General features: G+C 37.9%; 3 protein-coding genes across 3 annotated transcripts in view; all 3 read left to right on the top strand.

Moving 5' to 3' along the window:
- Positions 1-1698: 1698 nt before the first annotated feature.
- LOC148876525 (pentatricopeptide repeat-containing protein At4g14850-like) lies at positions 1699-4884 on the top strand. Its single transcript, XM_088941135.1, has 2 exons — positions 1699-2022; positions 2478-4884. Exons 1-2 carry the CDS (start codon positions 1930-1932, stop codon positions 4671-4673), a joined length of 2289 nt encoding a protein of 762 aa, XP_088797261.1. The 5' UTR covers positions 1699-1929; the 3' UTR covers positions 4674-4884.
- Positions 4885-15218: 10334 nt separating this feature from the next.
- LOC148876524 (uncharacterized) lies at positions 15219-16235 on the top strand. Its single transcript, XM_088967551.1, has one exon. The coding sequence runs from the start codon at positions 15219-15221 to the stop codon at positions 16233-16235; it is 1017 nt and encodes a 338-aa protein (XP_088823677.1).
- Positions 16236-17278: 1043 nt separating this feature from the next.
- Positions 17279-18963, top strand: part of LOC148876523 (putative cytosolic oligopeptidase A) — a 36840-nt gene continuing 35155 nt past the window's right edge. Inside the window, exons 1-3 of the mRNA XM_088985018.1 lie at positions 17279-17970; positions 18059-18226; positions 18394-18517. Of these exons, the coding sequence (XP_088841144.1) occupies positions 17629-17970; positions 18059-18226; positions 18394-18517 (634 nt within the window). The 5' untranslated portion in view covers positions 17279-17628. The remainder of the gene's footprint in view (positions 17971-18058; positions 18227-18393; positions 18518-18963) is intronic.

Raw genomic sequence — 18963 nt, 5'->3', positions numbered from 1 at the left:
TGTTTCTCATGCTTTTGCAGTGAGTTGAACAAGTAGCAGTAACTATTTCTTAATCTTGTATTGAATGAATGAATGTGATTCAGAATGCAAGACAAATGTGCCTATAACCAAATATAATTTCAACGATGAAAAAATTGCAGAGCTTGCAGCTATAAAATCAAGCAAAACATTTGCACTACATATTCTTAAATCCATGTTTATACATAAATTGATTGATGGTCTGCAATATAAACAGCCTTGATTTCGGAAGATCTTTGGTTTATAGAAAATAATCTTTTAAACCTTTTTTTTATATCAAAACAAGCTTTTAAAACAACAACTATTTAAGATATAACATATAATAACATGAATATTTGAGGGGATGTCGATCTGGTCAATATTTTTGAAAACTTAGGCAGGCATCTCAAAATCCACCCTAGGGGCTGGGTCACTGTTATTGCTATTCGGCCTTCCAATCCAATCGCAATCTGACGAAACTGAATTATACATTCATGAATATTTTAGAAATGTTAATATTTTGAAAAGGGTCGATGAAGTAATTTAAGAAATTCATATTGAGGTCAGAATGTATTGAAGGTGAACTGCATTCTTGTGCCTGATGTATTCTCGTGCAGAGTCCAACTAGTTCGTTCCGTGCAAAAGCCACAGATTGTTGTGTGGCCAAAGTATGGAAACTGGACCTTCAGATGCGTATCTTGTCTGCTGGTAAATCATCATCAACTAAAACTCTAAAAGCTATCACTTGGACCAGCAAACGGTGTAGCTTCACATCCTCCTTGGGGCTGAACGGCTGAACCGAACGTGGTTAAAGGCTTAAAGCAGTTTTTGCCGGTAGACAGTTTCTTTGTTGGGCAGAGCTTTCACGTTGTGGCTTTTGGCTATGTGAGGTGGGCCCGTGGGGTACTACCCAGAAAGCCTATAAACAATACTTTAATGAAAAGCCCGAGAGACCAAATTCAAGGTACGAGTGACCTTCATCAGTCTCAACAAAATTCAAAGACGCGCTTAAACGTGAGTTTTGATCATGAAATTCATGAGAATGCTAATGCTCTCAGTCTCTCATGTGGGGAGTCCCAAATAAGAAATAACGTCTCGACACTGATTTTGTTGAATTTAGTGCCCGTTTGGTAGGGCTTTTGGGACAATGGACGTGGCTGCTTCTCGCATTCTGAGCTGAACCTCACACGAAATTCATAAAAACTGTGGTAAAAATCTGAAGAAGTCAATATTGACATTCCAAACACAGCAAACACAACTACTACCGTAAACTGAAGTTACTCCACGTAGCTTGTCCGGAATACAATTGCCCAGGAACCACAGCTCAATCAACACAACTCACCCCAACGCAGAAGCCTTCCCAAACAGGGTCAATTTAATGCAACTCCCAAAAGGGGTTCAATCAACGCAGCTCAATCAAGCACATAACCCTCCCAAACAGACCCTTAACCGTGTCTATGTCAGGTGCGGCAGGGCTTCCACGAGTTATTCAATGAGGCCATTTCCGTCAAATGAGATCATCACCCATGGCGCATATTCATTGGCAGAATGAGGCATACTGGCATAGAGTGAACAGAGAGCTCATGAAACAAATTTTTTATTTGTCACCTACAATCCTACGTGGCTTGTGGCTACGTCACAGGGCTAATCCAGTAATCCTTACTTTCGGGAATATCCTGATCCTGGGTGTCAGTGGTGGTCGAGTTTGGGCCTGTGGACTGTGTTTAACGGATTCCCAAATTCCGACGATCAACAAGAATGAAAAACTTCCCTTCTCTTCCCTCCACAATTTCTCTGACTTTTTATCCCGAAATCATTACAAATGAAGATAACGTACTTTCAGATAGACTCATAGACCAGCAACAGATAATAAAACGAGAAAAAAAGATTTGGATAACGTAATTATCTATTACCTCGCCTTTTCCACCTTCCATGGCGTCTCTGCCTTCTGTCGTTCTGACGGGCTCTCTCAAGTTCGAACCCGAGTTCAGGAAATATTCCCCAAGCTCTCTTGCAAGCGAAAAGGTTAGCGAATTTACATTACTTTGAATTTATTTCAACATCGATTAATAAATCAAAGAAAATACAGAATTTTTACAGAAGGACATGATCCGAGTTCTGCATAATTGGTTGTCAAAACTTTAAGGTTTATAGAATTTTGTTTATATGTACATCTTATGTTACTCAATTCTTCTGTTGTGCCCAATTGTACATAGCACACGATAGGCTAAATTCTGATTCATCAGTGACACTTAATGGAGCTTATTGAACTCTGATAAGCTCTGTATTGGTTCTTGGGATCTCTCTCTCTCTCTCTCTCTAAACAAATTTATCGAATTCGCAAATACTCATGGGTTCAGCTTGAATGCATGTTCAGTTAATATTGTACATTGGATTGAACATGCTTCGCTATTTGCATTAGTGATAAAATCTTTTACTCGTTCTTTATCTCTGATTTAGGGTTACGTCTTGAGTTTCAGAGTCGGAGCGTCTCCCATCATAAAAGTTATACTACCACCCAATCGGATCAAAAACCTGATCCATCATGTATGGACATCAAAGAAGCACTTTCTCTTTTGAAAGATGGCACCAAGATCGAATCGGCATTCTATGTTCCTCTCTTGCAAGAAAGCATAGACGAGAATTCAGTCTCAGACGCCCAAATCATCCACGGCCATATCATAAAGACTGGAACTTATGAAGATTTATTTATCACGACATTCCTCATTAATGTCTATGCAAAATGTGGGACCATGGAAGCTGCCCGGAAGATTTTTGACAAATTGCCTCGGAGGAATGTTGTGACATGGACGGCTCTGATAACAGGTTACGTTCACAATTCACAACCTGAACTTGCCATCCTGGTTTTCCAGGAATTATTGGAAACTGGCGCTTATCCTACAAACTACACGTTGGGGGCTGTTCTAAGTGCTTGTTCATCATTGTATTGTATTGAATTAGGGAAGCAAGTCCATGGGTATATTATTAAGTACCAGATTGAATATGATACAAGTATGGGGAACTCACTTTGTAGCTTGTATTCAAAATGTGGCAACCTCGAGTCTGCGGTTAAAGCCTTTAAAAGGATCCCAGAGAAGAATACCATTTCATGGACCACGGCTATATCTGCTTGTGGTGATAATGGTCAAGCTGAGATGGGTTTGAGATTTTTTGTTGAGATGCTTTCAGAAGATACTGGACCGAATGAGTTCACACTTACTAGTGTCTTAAGCTTGTGTTGCATAATACAGACTTTGGGTGTTGGGAAGCAGATCCATTCGTTGAGTATTAGACTTGGCTATGAATCAAACCTACCCATCAAAAACTCTATTATGTATTTGTATCTGAAATGTGGATGGATTGATGGAGCACAGAAATCGCTTAGTGGAATGAAGACTGTTAGTTTGGTCACTTGGAATGCTCTGATTGCAGGCCATGCCCAGATGATGAATTGTGTAAAAGATGATATATCAGTTCGCCATAGTGGAACAGAAGCACTAAACATCTTTCTCAAGTTGAACCGATCAAACATGAAACCTGATCTATTCACATTCTCAAGTATCTTAACCGTATGTAGTAATATGGTGGCCTTGGAACAAGGGGAACAAATCCATGCCCAGGCCATGAAAACTGGGTTCTTGTCAGATGTTGTTGTGGGAAGTGCACTGGTAAACATGTATAACAAGTGTGGAAGCATTGAAAGGGCAAGCAAAGCTTTTGTAGAAATGTCCAAAAGAACTTTGATATCATGGACTTCAATGATCACAGGTTTTGCGCAGCATGGTCGATCTTACCAGGCTTTGCAGCTCTTCGAGGATATGAGGTTGGCAGGGGTCCGACCAAATAAGATTACTTTTGTGGGTGTTCTTTCAGCTTGTAGCCATGCTGGGATGGTAAAGGAGGCACTGAGTTACTTCGAGATAATGAAGAATGAGTATGGGATCAATCCTGTGATGGACCACTATGCATGCTTAATCGATATGTTTGTGAGGTTGGGACGGTTAGATGAAGCTTTTGATTTTATCAAGAAAATGGATTTTGAACCTAATGAGGTTATATGGTCAATTTTGATAGCTGGCTGTAGAAGCCATGGGAATATGGAGTTGGGATTTTATGCTGCTGAAAGGTTACTTGAACTTAAGCCCAAAGATGCTGAGACTTATGTCTTATTGTTAAACATGTATCTCTCAGCTGGGAGATGGAAGGATGTCTCGAGGGTGAGAAAAATGATGAGAGATGAGAAGATTGGATGGTTGAAGGATTGCAGCTGGATTTGCATTAAAGATAAGGTTTATTCCTTTCTACCTGATGATAAATCATTTGCTCAGAGTGAACAGGCATATGATTTATTGGAGGACTTGCTTGCCAAAGCAAAAAACCTGGGATATGTTTCCAAAAGAAGCTTAGAAATAGTAGGTGAAGAAGATGATGAGAAGATAATTTCTTCTATTGTACATCACAGTGAAAGATTGGCAATTGCTTTTGGCTTATTAAACATGCCAAAAGGTGCACATGTACGGGTTATCAAGAATATTAGTATGTGTAGGGATTGTCATAGTTTTGTTAAGTTCATCTCAGTATTTACTGGAAGGAAAATTGTCATTAGGGACAGCAAACGACTTCACAAATTCAGTAATGGCCATTGTTCATGTGGCGACTTCAGTAATCTTCTATGATTTTGGTGATTTCTGTACTGTTGTTGCATTTTTATCAAGAATGTATTCATAATACAAGCTCCCAAATCAACTAACCTATGGTGCAGATTCATTGTGAGACCAAATATTTCAGAACCTCTCTTTCTAGTCATTTGAAGGTGGTTGAAGTTAGAATTTGGACCTTTAATCTTTGATGATTTTAACTAAGATTGGAAATGTTTTATTTTTTTTTTTCAAGAGCTATCTACTTCATTCTTATGAGATGGGAACGTTAAAGCTTGAAGGTATTGTATTTATGTGAAGTTCATGTCTACCTATTTATGGTGGAAACCTATTCCCCAAGGAGGTGTAAGAAAAAACATTATGAAGTAATTAGAACATGGGGTAGTGTTTTATTCAAATAGGCAAGGATTGGAGGCTTTTAAGCTTTAAGAAGCTAAAGATATACTTGTAACAGATGTGATGTTGCATTACTAGCAATTGTTTATCATCTGCAATGACTTAAATGAGAGTTTTGCATTCTAAGATAACAGGTCCATGGGCCTTGTCTTTATCCACAAGCTCTATGAAACTATGCCAACTAACTTCTCCTGGATCTCTATTCAGCCCTAGGTCAAAACTCAAAAGCAATACTTGATTGACTAGAAGATTAAGAAATGAGAAGTAACTGCTAAAAGGTTAAAATGCTTTAAATTGTCTTTATTGAGTTATTCTATGAAGTTTATATATGCAGACATGGAACTTGACTATTTTCCATCATTGGAGGTTTCGAGTTTCTCTTAGGCTATGTTTGGTTTGATAGGAAATAAGGAGTCCAGATCACCTGCCAACAAATCATGTTCCAACCTTCTACCATCATAATCTCACACTGCACATCTCATTCATGGCAGGTCCCACTTTTATGGTGGGTCTCAGTCTCATAGTGAGATGTGCGATGTTAGATCTAGTTAGTAGAGGGTTGGAACATATTTTGTTGGCAGAAGATCTCAACTTGGAAATAAGAGAGAAACAGAAAGTTAACACAGTAGGTCCTTGACAAAATTTTGTTGTGAAATTTCTTTAAAAACCTTCCTTCAGCTTACCTTTTTTCTCTTATTTTATGTCAAACCAAACACAGTCTTATAGGAGTTGGGAAGTTCACAGTTCTTAATTATCATGCTTGTGACAATGCTGTTTGACAAGTTTGATTCTGTATTGAGAGAGGGAATCATTAATCATCCAATAATTTATACTCTACTGGGCTCTCGCTACAAGAGCCTTCAGATCATGGACAACTAGATTAATTATCTCACTAATAAACATAGCAGAAATAGATGCATCTTGAGTTATTAGTTTTTGGATTCGAGAGGTCTTTTATTAAGGGTAGTCATGACATGAATCATATAATACAATGTTTTAAAAACGAAACTGGAGACTGATCCGGTTTTTGTCCGGATGATGGGCCACTGGGTTGCACAAATCAACCCACTAAAATAGATACAGGAATACAGCACTTGGATGGAACCAATAAACATCCTAAACCCTTCAATGAGAATATTAGGTCAAAGTTCATCGTTTATACTTTTTTGTAGAATGAGAAGAAAGAACGAAGAGGTAACCAACGCCACCGATTAACATTCTTGCCATTGGTAAAGCGGTAATCTCTCTCTCTCTCTCTGCTAGTGATGTCTATTCTCTCTCTACCTCCGCTAATGTTGTTTATTGTCAACATGCTCTCTGTCTATCTCTCTCTCCTCACCAATTGCTCAACCTTGTTGTTCTCTCAAAGTTTCTCATAAACATGTGATTGTTTCTGCTACAATTTTCACTTTTTAAGTATATATTGCAGCAACCAACCAATTTTTCCCTCTGTTGTATTGATTTTGTTTGTTTTTCCTTTCTCCCCATCTGTTCTTTTCTTTTTTATACAGTTGATTGAAGCATTGCATGGTTAACAGGTTAAACGATTTAACGGTTCGCTCACCTAGGTCAACAGGTTTTAAGGATTTTATGGGTTTATAATTGAATCAATCTGATTTTACTTCCGAGTGACAGGTTTAACAGTTCAACTGCCCAGGTCAACAACAGTTTAAAACATTGATATAATATGCATCAGCAAACTTTACAACCTTATGTTGTATTTTTTTTTTTAGTATTACCTAAATCATAATAATAATTTTCTACATTTTTGGTTTTTGTTGGAGTGAAGACATATTTCTTATCAATGTAAAAAGAAACAGGTATGACTGTACTTTCTAATTCTTAAGCTTGACTTGAGAGATTGAGGTTGCCATCCCACCTCTATGGGTGCAAGGCCAAGAACTAGATCCTTTTCCAAGAAGAGAACTTCAACTCTAGCAAAGGCAGCTTTGTTGGCAATCTTTTTCCACTCATGACAGCATTTGTCCCAGATCAGGACGATAAACTTGATACTACCATTATCTTCACTTTTGTTTCACCTATTTGTGGATGGCAAAACAAGCAAATTTTTTTTCCTTTTAAAGTGATAGGAATATGCTTGTCACTTTCAAAAATCCTTAGGAACTTTCTTTCAATTTTCTGTTTCTCTCTTTTTTCTATCAAACCTGTTGCGATCAAAATCCTAGCAACTAATGAGATGGAGAGAGAGAATTTCAGGAACCAGATGAGCTAAGGAGGTCATGCAAACCAAGCTGCTTCCGAATATGCTTACAAGAATGTCAAAGAGCCCCAAGGTGTGTGGAGGACAAGGTAGAGGCAGAACAGGGGTTATAGTGTGCATACCTTTTTTAGGAGTGTCTCACCTATTTATAGAGGAGGTATCATGCTCGTCAAGGAATCGATAAGCCCATTTTTTTAATAATTAACTGAACTAAACAATAAGATACATGGGCATGTGGATCCGATGTGGCACCATTTTTTTGAAAAACGGCCACGATTCCAAACATCCCCTCAGTTGAACCGAGAGTCGTTGCCTATTACATAGAATAAGCCATTGGTTTGCAAGTGAAGCACATGCCCAATTGCCCAGTCTCAACCCTATTATTGTGTTGGTGCCTTGAATTTCAATTATGATTCCTCTCCATGATCCAATGGGATAAAGTTGCAGAGGGCTTGGATTGTTAGGGTTTAAGAACTGAATAATGTAAATCTGTGTGTGTCTGAATTGTTCTATTTCAATTGTTTTTGTTACCAAGGTTCTAAATATTAATATAGGGCATATTGGCCTATATTAGTGTTTTTTTTGTGTTTTATTTATTTATTTATATTAAAACTGGTTCAGAAGAATCGATTTAAGTCTCATCTACTTTCTGAACCATGGCCTGACCCGATACACTCTTATAGGGGTATATTAGAAAGGCGCAAATACAATATGTATCGCCGATACATAACAATACTTTTAACCTTATTTGTTACTAATGCTTAGAAACTTCTGGAATACTCTCTCTCTCTTATTCCCTTAAGAACTCATTTGTCTTTTTCTTTTTAATGTTTGTATCATGTATAAACTTACAACTAACATATTTAAAGTAGAAAGTATTTAGCTGTTTAGTGATGGTTCTCCAATTTTTTCCCCTTCTTATGGATAGAAAGAGAAAGAGATAACTCGTTGAGAATAAACCAAACATGCCTGGTTCAACGAGATCACAGCAGCGCCTCACAGAGGGCACCTACAGGCCAAATGCGCATCTCAGTATGTATTAGAAATATCTTCCGTACTTATCATCAAGAGATTTCCAATGGATTGGGATGTGGTTTGAGGTGATTGTGGGGCGCTGATGTGAGCTCTGGTTCGACTGCATTTATCTTCTGCAACTATAATTCCAATTTTTTCTTATTGAGATTATATTGTGTGGGAGGTATTCGGTTGAGACCAGTTGGTTGGGTCGATGGCCAGGCCGTTCGAGTCAGCAATGAGTTTCCTTAGGTGTTCTGTTAAAGAACACGTGGTGGCTGGGGATTGGGCAGCATAAATGGGCCTCATCAAAACCAAACAAAGCATGAGGTTCCTTCTGAGAATAATCTCCACTATCATTTGGGTTCTATAGAAATAATAGAAACATCATCACCAAAGACTTCAGACTCTACCTTTTGTTTATTGGTTATCTCGTTATGATGTGGAATTTGATGCACAAAAACTCATTCTAATGGTTTCATGTTCGAGGGAGTGATAAGGCTGAAAGAGACTCAATTTATTCATTGGTCATCTCATTATAAATTGGATTTTGATGCACAGTAACTTATTATAATGGTTTCATGTTCGAGGAAGTTGCAAAGCTGAAAACATTAAAAAAAAAAAAAAAAAAGAAAAGAAAAGGACAATTGAAAATCCAGACGATAATGGAAGGCATCCTCAACATAGTCAAAGAGCATATCACAATGCAGTTGTGGCCAAGCACATCCATGGAAGGGCGAACAAGTAGGAATGACAGATTACCTTGCAAATCTTGGTTAGGAATGTCAATCAAATAAATCCAGATTGGCTGAACACAGTGGCTGTAGAGTGGGGTGTGGACTGTGGAACTAATTATAATGCCCCATGTCAGATATCCTAAGTGAGAGATTGAGTGGTTGTGGGTTATATGCATTACTATTGGTGATTCGGTTTCACAGCCATTGTGTTCAGCTAATATGGTCTCCAATCAAATTTACTATTGGATCCTACATTCCATCGATTTTGTACCTCCCCCTTGGATTTTACTATTAAATTAATCACCCCTTAGGTTGTGTTTGTTTTGATACAAAAATAAGAGAAATGGAAAGTTGAGATAAAGTTCTTAAATTTTTTAGGCAGAGCTTGGGAGTGATTATTTTAAAAATAAGTGTTTATTCTAATGAAAGATGCCAATCGGCTAGTTGGTAAGGTCTCATGTTGGTTGTACTTGAATAAAAATAAATAGAACAAAAATGTGGTTTGATGTAATTCAAAAAGAGAAAGGATATATATCTTACAAAGGTAGGAGTTACTCTAATACCCCTACTTAAAATAAAAAACTAATAAAGCAAATAATAAACAAGGCCCATCCGGCCAGCTGTAATAAGAAAAGAAATAAACAAAATAAAAATAAGTGTGGGGCTGGAACCACACACACACTAAAATTATTAACTCTCTACACTCCCCCTCAAGTTGGGAGTAGATATTTATCATTCCCAACTTGCATAAATCTGTCTCCAACTTGTTTTTTGTGTCTGCTTTAATAAAAAGATCATCTAACTGCATGTTTGAGGCAATATAAGGGAAACACACTTCTTGAGATGCAACTCACTCTCGGATAAAATGTTTGTCTACCTCGATATACTTAGTCATGTCATGGTATATTGGGTTGTGAGTACTATTAATTGCAGCTTGGTTATCGCAATACAACACTAGAGGTTTCTCATAATCAATTTCCAGCTCACTAAGCAAGGATTTCAGCCATAACACTTCTATAACACCATTAGCCATGGATCATTATTCTGCTTCTGCACTGGAGCGGGCAACAACATTTTGTTTCTTGCTTCTTTAGGAAACAAGATCCCCCCCCCCCCAAATGCACAATACCCAGAGGTAGACCTTCTATCATCAACACATCTAGCCCAATCCGCATCTATATATACTTCTATTTTCATGTGACCACTATTCTTGAAGAATATGCCCCTCCCTGGACATCTCTTCTAGTAAACAAGTATCATTTCTACTGCAAGGAGGTGAGTGGTCCTAGGAGAATGCATGTACTAACTAATAATACTGACAGGATATGAAATATCTGGTCGAGTTTGGCAAAGAGAAAATAGTTTCCCAACCAGCCTTTGATACATATCCCTGTCCTCAAGAGGTTCTCCACTTTCTGCACTTATTTTATGGTTCAGCTCAATAGGTGTATCAACAAGCTTCACTCCTAACTTTCTAGTTTCCTCCAATAAATCAAGAACATACTTTCTCTAAGAGATAAAAATTCCATGCTTAGATCAAGATACCTCAATTCCCAGGAAATAGTGTAGTTCCTCTAAGTCATTCACTTCAAATTCCTTGTGAAGATGTTTAAGAGATTTAATCTTACTAGTATCACTCCCTGTTATCACAATGTCATTCACATAGACAGCAAATAGGGTCAAAGAAGAGTTTGTCTTCTTAAAGAAGATAATGTGATTTGACCGAGCCTGTATGTAACCAAATTTGTCCAAAGTTAGTCTAAACCTATAAAACCAAGCTCTCGGAGATTGTTTTAGTCCATATAAAGCCTTCTTCAATAGGCTAACTTTCTTTATTGCTTTTGTACTATAAAAACCAAGGGGTAACTCCATATATACCTCTTCTTGCAAGTCTCCGTTGAGGAAAGCATTCTTAACATCCATCTGAAATAGTGGTAATGAGAAGTTCGCAGCAATAGATAGTAGGACTCTGATAGTGTTCATCTTTGTAACTAGTGCAAAGGTTCTCATATAGTATATGCCATAGGTTTGTATGAAACCCTTTAAAACCAATATGGCCTTATACCTCTCTATAGAACCATCAACATTATATTTCACAGTAAACACCCATTTGCATCCAATAGATTTCTTCCCTCAAATTGATTAACTTGTTCCCATGTGTTGTTCTTAACAAGAGAATCCATTTCTGTTTTCATTGCTTCCTTCCACTCAGGTATCAATAGAGCTTCTTGCACTATTCTAAGTGTAGAAATAGTAGCAATAGATGTCAGGTAAGATCTCTAGGATTCTAAGAGACAATCATAGAAAAGAAACTTGGAGATACAACGGGCAATGGATGAGGTACAACGATGCTTCCTTTTACGAATTGTAATTGGAAGATCAAGGTCATCTGAAAGAAGAGGCTAAGGATCAACAGTGTTAAGCAAAGTATCTGCTATAATGGGCTTAACAGTGGAGGCAATGGTAATGTCTAGATCTAGGGCTATAGAAGATATTGGGACCGACCTGGACTGCTGTTGAGGACGGAAATCAACCTGCCTCCACCACTATTTGTGATACACACTTAATTCCCTACACTTTTGACAACCCTCTTCACGATGCTCCCCTTCATTAACTGGGACAAGTAAAGGGACTTTTGGGGCTGAAATTGAAATTCCTTCCTCACTACTCTCCCTCTGAGGAGAAGCCGTATGATAGTAGGGCATATCCTAAAAAATTGTGACATCCATTGACACAAAATGTTTCCCTGAAACAGGCTCATAACAGCAATATCCTTTTTGATTTTGTGCATACATAAGAAAAATACATTTAGTAGCTTTGGGATCAAACTTGGAGCGATAAGGTCCAAGGATTTGAACAAAACAAGTACACCCAAAAGTTTTGAGGGGAATAGTGAATAAGTCCTTGTCTGGATACAGAAGGCTGAATGGTGTTTTCATGTGTTAGAACCTGTGAAAGAACCTTGCTAATAAGGTAAACACATGTACGGATTGCATCCCCCCAGAAGTGTATGGGAACATTAGAATTGAGCATGATGCTTTTGGCTACCTCTAAGATATGCCTATTTTTCTCTCAGCAACCCCATTCTGCTGAGGTGTACGAGGACAGGTGCTTTGATGAATAACCCCATGATCTAGGAGATATGATGCCAATGGTTTTGCAAAGTACTCATTGGCATTATCAGATCTAATAATTTTGATTTTGGTTTCAAACTAGGTTAGAACCATTCGAAGGAAAGCTTGGGTCAGAGAAAGGACCTTATCTCGATAGTACATAAGGTAAACCATGAGAAGCAGGTATAATCATCAACAAATAACAAGAAATATCTGTACCCCCCATGGTGGAAGTATGATATGGCCCCTAAACATCTATATGCACAATTTCAAAAGGAATGTTGCTTCTTTTATTACTCAAAGGATAAGTTGATCTATAGTGTTTTGCAAGTTCACAACTTTCACACTTCAAACTAGACACTTGGACTAAGTCAAATAAATTTGGAAATAGACTCTTCAAAGACCCAAAAGACAAATGACCTAATCAATTATGCCAAAGCATAATCTGACTCCAAGACTGAGAGACAAACAATTTTCCAACTTCACTTTGCTTTCCCTATGGATGTTCAAGCAAGTAGACTCCATTTATCTCATGACCAATCCCAATCACCTTCTTTGTTTCTAAATCCTAGAAAACACAACGATCAGGAAAAAAGATTATTGAACAATTTTGATTCTTAGTAATACTACTAACTGAAAGCAAGTTAGCACTAAGCTTAAGAACATGAAAAACTGAGGATAGGGAGATGGCATCAGATAGCCTGATGTCTCCCTTGCCAGAAATTGGCACAAGGGAACCATCAGCAATAGATACTTTGTCTCTTCTAGAGGATAAACAAAGTAGGTAAATTGGTCATATGGTCTAAAGCACCTGAATCTATTACTTAAAATGGTCTAGTGTTACCTAGGGCATAAGTATGACATGATTTAGCTCTTGTACCTGTGTGAGCAAGGGATGAAGTAGGATGAGCAGATGTGGTACCAAAAGGCTGAGATGTGGTTCCAAAAATACCAACTCCATTCTCTAGCTATGTCAATGCAGCCCAGACAACATCTAAAACATCCAAGGAGGTGGTCCTTGTACTGGAAGAAGAAGCATTGTCTGCAGTAGTTGCCACATTAGCATTCCCCTTCTTATTTCTAAGTCTCGTTGGCATTAAGTGAGGATGCAACTTCCAACAAGTGTCCTTAGTGTGTTTAGGCTTTTTGCAATGATCACAAAAAATGTCTCTTTTGTCTTCCTTCCCCCCTCCAACCTTAGATTTTGTTGCTTCCAAGGCTGCTTCTGTAGGCTGAAAAGATATTATAACCTTCCTCCTACTCTCTTCATTGTGAACCAATGAGTAGGCTTGAGATAAAGTCACATGCTTACAAAACTATCATTGGGATGTCACCATACTGACTCATTTATGGGAAAACGTGTCATTTACCCGTAGAACTTGAGCATAAAGCTTATTGGGCTGTCAAAGCACTTAATTTTGATTTAAATGTTGTAGGCATTCGAAGGAAGTTATAGTTGTCAGAGATAGAAGAACTAAGGAACGATGCATATGATAATTATAGGATCTACAAGGCTAAACTAAAAGCGGCTCATGATAAACAGATCCTAAGGAAGAATTTTGAGCCAAACCAATGGGTGCATCTATATGATTCTCATTTGCATCTCCATCCCGGAAAGATGAGATCTAGTTGGACACGTTCATTTGTGGTGAAGCGAGTCTTTCCTAATGGTGCTGTTCAGATTGAGGATCTGATCGATGGGAGAGTTTTTCGAGTTAATGAACAATAGTTGAAGCATTATGTGGAGAGGGTAGACCAACCTGAGGAGATCACTCTTGTAGCTCCAGTCTACAATGCTTAATCAGGTTCTATCTTTCTACACTACCACTTTTTTTTTCTTTTCTTTTAATTATTTTTGTTCTTTTATTAGTTTTTGTGTTTACTTCTTCTAGTTGATAAATTTGCAGGTCTAGTCTCAGTTCATCGCTCAGGTGTCCCCTACCCTTTGCTTTGTTATTTCTTTTATTTTTATGCCAGTGAGGACATTGTCTTGTTTAGGTTAGGGGTGGTAGCATTGCATGCACATAATATACACACTTTTTTATATACATTCTTCTTGTGTGAAAGAGAGACAATCAACACTTTACTTATTGTTTTTATTCTGGTAGTCTTAGTGTAAATAAGTTTGCATTGCATGCTTGAGAATCTTAATTGAATTTTCTGCTCTTCTATCTAGGTATGATTTCAAAGTTGTTTGATTTAAGTCACTTTTCTATCTTGATTATCAAATAATAACTTCTGAAAACTTTTTGCACACAATACTAAGCTTTGTAGTTAGATGGATGTTCAATATATATAGCTGAGAGAATTATCATGTTTAAGCGCACATTTTTTTAGATTCACACATCTTTTGTGAGTGAGTAGAGAGTTGAGAAAACAACTTATGAACTTTTATTGATCTATTGAATTGGTTAGTTGTTGTTTAGAATGACATTACTTGGTTTGAGGAATGTTTGGATGATAAGCTGAAGGGTGATATTAGTCAATTTCCGAAAAAAAAAAGAGAAGGGAATTCAAAAGACTCAGTACAATAAAAAAAAAATCTGAAGAAGAAGACTCAGTACAATAAAGCCTTCCGTCAATTCAAAAGACAAACTTCTTTTCTTGGGGAACAGTCTTTCTCACTAGGCTCGATTTCTATTTGTATTGCTTTCATATTTAAGAGTGTAACGCCTTAGGAATGTATAGGAAACATTTCTCACCCTATTCAGAGGCCTATAACCCTAGCTGAAGGAACCATCCCAATTTTAGTTGGAAGGCTAATAAGAACTAACCCACATCATCTAACAACAATTGAAGTGTAGAGGCGCAACCATCCAAATTTCGTCCTGCACCCCAATACAATGCTCGACCGAATAGGAATCATTTAGAGGAAACACTTTAAGCATTTATGGAGGTATAGAATAAGACTAACAAAAAATTTGAATATGTTCTTGCGCAGGTGGTTGAAGAGAACAAGGATATCAAGAGTCATATAATTAAGCTTACCAATGCTCTTACTATACAAGAGAGAGGCAAAATTCCATCTCAGCCTCAGATCAATCCGAAGGGGTCACATATGGTATAGGGATCCGCCTCTGATATGGAGAACATCAAGGGGGTCCACGCCATTACTACTCATAGTGGTAAGGTTTTAGATGGGCCTTTTCCAAACCCACCTTTCACAAATGTCACCACTTCGAGCAGAACTGAAGATGGCCCCTCAAAAGAGCCTGAAAAAGAGGTTATGATCCAAGTGCCTTTTCCCCAAGCTCTCAGATCTAGAGTGAAAATTTCAGACAATCAAGGTGAGATTTTGGAACATTTGAAAGAATTTAAGATTAATATACATTTGTTGCATGTGATTAAGCAAGTATCATTCTATGCCAAGGTGATTAAGGATCTATGTACTATAAAAAGGAGACACCATGTCAAGAAAATTGCATTTTTGACAGAACATGTAAGTGCGGTGATTGAGCAGAGAACGCCGCAAAAGTACAAAGATCCAGGGTGCCCCACAATTGCTTGCCATATTGGGACACAAGAGTTCGGTCAAGCTCTCTTGGACCTAGGAGCAAGTGTAAATTTAATGCCTTATTCAGTTTACTTGCAGTTAGGTCTTGGAGAGATAAAACCCACACCCGTGGTGTTACAGTTGGCTGACCGTTCTATTCGGAAACCAAGGGGGATAGTGGAAGACATTTTGCTTCAAATTGATAAATTCTATTATTCTGTTGATTTTCTAGTTTTAGATATTCAATCTGTAGTTGACGGTGAATCGAAGATTCCACTTATTTTGGGAAGTTCATTCCTTGCTACAGCCAATGCTCTTATTAATTGTAGGAATGGTTTGATGAATATTTCATTTGGGAATATGATTCTTGAGGTGAATATTTTTAATGTTGGGAAGCAACCTCATGATGAGGATGAGTGCTATCATACCTACATGATAGACTCTCTCATTACAGAGGAAGTAGATGAAAAGGAAAATTCTGAATCTCTAGAATATCTCCTCTATGATTCTGATTTGAATTCTGAATTTTTGTTTTATCCTGTTAATGATATTTCTAATGTTTCCTCTATTTCTAATGATATGCAAGATAAGAAGAATATGCTTTGAGGAGTTGCCACGTGAGAGAGACCAACTGAAGCCATTTTCTGTGGAGACACCCAAAGTGGAGCCACTACTTGAATGATTGAAACATGCATTTTTGGGACCAGGTGATACCTTTCCTGTTATAATATCTCTAAACTTAGTGCTGAGTAGGATGAGAATTTGATAAATCTGTTAAGAGAACATAAGATTGCACTAGGTTGGACCATAGCTGACATTAAAGGTATAAGCCCACTGATATGCATATTCTGACGCTCCCAGGCTTCTCGAAAGTTGGCTCACATACCGAATGTTCTGGAGGATGGTCAACGTGCATGGCGGTTACCTCCGATGATCTCGGACCAGTTAGGCACGACCTCTCAAAAATCTCAGATTTAGTGCATGAGGCCCAAACCAAACAATGCCTATATAAAGGCACCAACCCCAATGACACAAGAGAGAGGCGAGTAAGCACATTCTAACTCTCATACTTTATGATTTTTTAGCTCGCGATCTACTACGAGAGTACTAACTTAATCATCGGAGTGACCTCGCCGAGTTAGCCACCTCGGGTTCTCTAGCATTGATTCCTTGCAGGTTCTGAAGAGCTACCTAGCTCAACAATCAACCCAGATCGACACCCAATCTACCCCTAGCTCGGCCTAGTCAGCTCGGCATCCAAGCCCTCATCCAACAAAAATCCTCCACTTCGGCCTCTGAATCATCAGGCACCTGGAAGTAGTTCGAACAACAGGGTGCTACCAAAAAACCCTTCATCACATATATTTGCTAATATAACATGGTCTGACTCAATCAAATTGGTAACCCACAACTACAAGTAAAATGGTTCAACCTTTGAGTCAGTTTTTAAAGTGTTGAAAAAGGCTTTGAACAATCAACACCCACTAGGGGTTTGATAGATACCACATTGGCTATCACTATGATATCGCTCATTGGTTACAAAATTTTTCTCCAATATCATGTCTTTCCTCCATCATAGTATGAGTTAAGACATTTTAATAAGTTCAAATAGAAAATCTTTTAAAATCTATAAACATCTTTTATCTTTTGCCTTTTTATTTTTACTACCCTTTCTATATAACATAATTGTCCAATTTAACAACTCTTCTCAATTCTCCTCAATCTCTAAATTTTTTTTCCTTATTGTTTCAAAGTGATAGTTCAAGAGGTTTTTTTGAAAATGAAAGTTCATAGGGTAATTGTAGGTTGTATTTGTTCATTATATTCATTTAAAATATAAAAGAAAAATCATATTATACAAAAAGAAAATTCCGGACTCGAAAAATTATCCGGATTCCGATGCCCACAAAATGCTCCAAGGCCATACAAAGATTTTAGAAAATTGGGGGGAAACATACCAAACAGGGTAAGGTAACTCGTAGTCATTGTGATACTAAGCATGCTCATGGCGACGTGCATTTCCGTCAACCGCTCTATCCAACCTCTTTTACGCTCTTCTTATCCCTTTATTACTCCCAAACATCTCCCCAAATCCCATCCCTGCCCCCTGTGGTCTTCTTCCTTTTCATTTTGTCTTCAGAAGTTCCATAGATCAACCCCAATCACCACGGCCTTTTGCTCTTTCTCTTCTGTTCCCCCAATGGCGCCCGAAGCTCCGACAGCGGCATCGGAAGATAAGCTTGAAGAGAATCCTCTCTTGAAGGATTTTGTTTTCCCTCCTTTCGATGTTGTCCAAGCGGAACACGTCCGGCCTGGGATCAGAGCTTTACTTGAGAAACTCGTAAATAGTTGATCCTTTCATATGTTCACTGTAATTCTTTTGTTGGTTTTTTGGTTTAAGGTTTAATGATCGAGCCGTGGATTTGCAGGAGAATGATTTGGTTGAACTAGAGAGGACGGTGGAACCGGCTTGGTCGAAGTTAGTCGAGCCATTAGAAAAGATTGTTGATCGACTCCAAGTGGTTTGGGGAATGGTGAATCATCTCAAATCTGTGAAGGATTCTCCTGAACTCCGTTCTGCCATCGAAGAAGTTCAGGTTTGACTTTTCTTGTCACTTGTAGAGTATTTAGAATGATTTTTTTTTTTTTTCCTGTGGAACTTGTGATTTGGCTCGGTGCTTTTGCTGATACCATATTGGTCTTGTCTAAATGTTTCACAATCACTTCTGTCTTGGTGTTTATAGTGCTTAGCTTTGTCTTGCAGCCAGAGAAAGTTAAGTTTGAACTTAGAGTGGGACAGAGTAAACCCATTTATAATGCATTCAAGGCTATTCGAGAATCTTCAGATTGGGAAACAATGAGTGATGCTCGTAAACGTATAGTGGAAGGTAAATTATCTTGCTTCTTATACATTTATACAATATTTGTAGTACTAGTTCTTTTTATTTATTTAATAGATAAATGTATGATATTCTATTTTGTTATGGTTGGAGTTATGGTTTCTTAATCTCAAGTAACAGGTATGCAATATTGTTTGATTGTTATGACATATCTTCAAATTAAGCATACGAAGCTCTTTGTCAATCTTCTTAATATTTATCTAATTATTCGAGGTTGTAATTTGTTAAGTTAAAAATTTTCTGAAGTCCCATGGCCCTTTCCAATGCAAGGAATCCCCAGTGAGGAGGAATCACATCTAAGGAATGTCTTTTCCTAGTTTGTAACTGAACTTCAATTCTCCTCTTTGGTTTGTCTGCAAATTATGGTTCTATTCATATTGTTGTCCAAAGAATCTCCAATGGGTCCCCGTAATTGCAATAAAGCGAACAATCAC

Source organism: Nelumbo lutea, chromosome 1 (assembly GCF_056320005.1).
Source record: "Nelumbo lutea isolate HS-2025 chromosome 1, American lotus-T2T, whole genome shotgun sequence".
Classification (NCBI taxonomy): Eukaryota; Viridiplantae; Streptophyta; class Magnoliopsida; order Proteales; family Nelumbonaceae; genus Nelumbo; species Nelumbo lutea.
The sequence above is the reverse complement of the archived record's forward strand: the minus strand, read 5'-3'. Positions and strand labels throughout refer to the sequence as shown.

What these genes read in the sequence shown, in the direction of transcription:
- LOC148876525 (XM_088941135.1), top strand. Translation starts at nt 1,930, where the DNA reads ATGGCGTCTCTGCCTTCTGTCGTTCTGACGGGCTCTCTCAAGTTCGAA. An exon ending in GCTCTCTTGCAAGCGAAAAG is followed by an intron (nt 2,023 to 2,477) that starts GTTAGCGAATTT and finishes CTTGAGTTTCAG; the next exon opens with AGTCGGAGCGTCTCCCATCA.
- LOC148876524 (XM_088967551.1), top strand. Translation starts at nt 15,219, where the DNA reads ATGGAGAACATCAAGGGGGTCCACGCCATTACTACTCATAGTGGTAAG.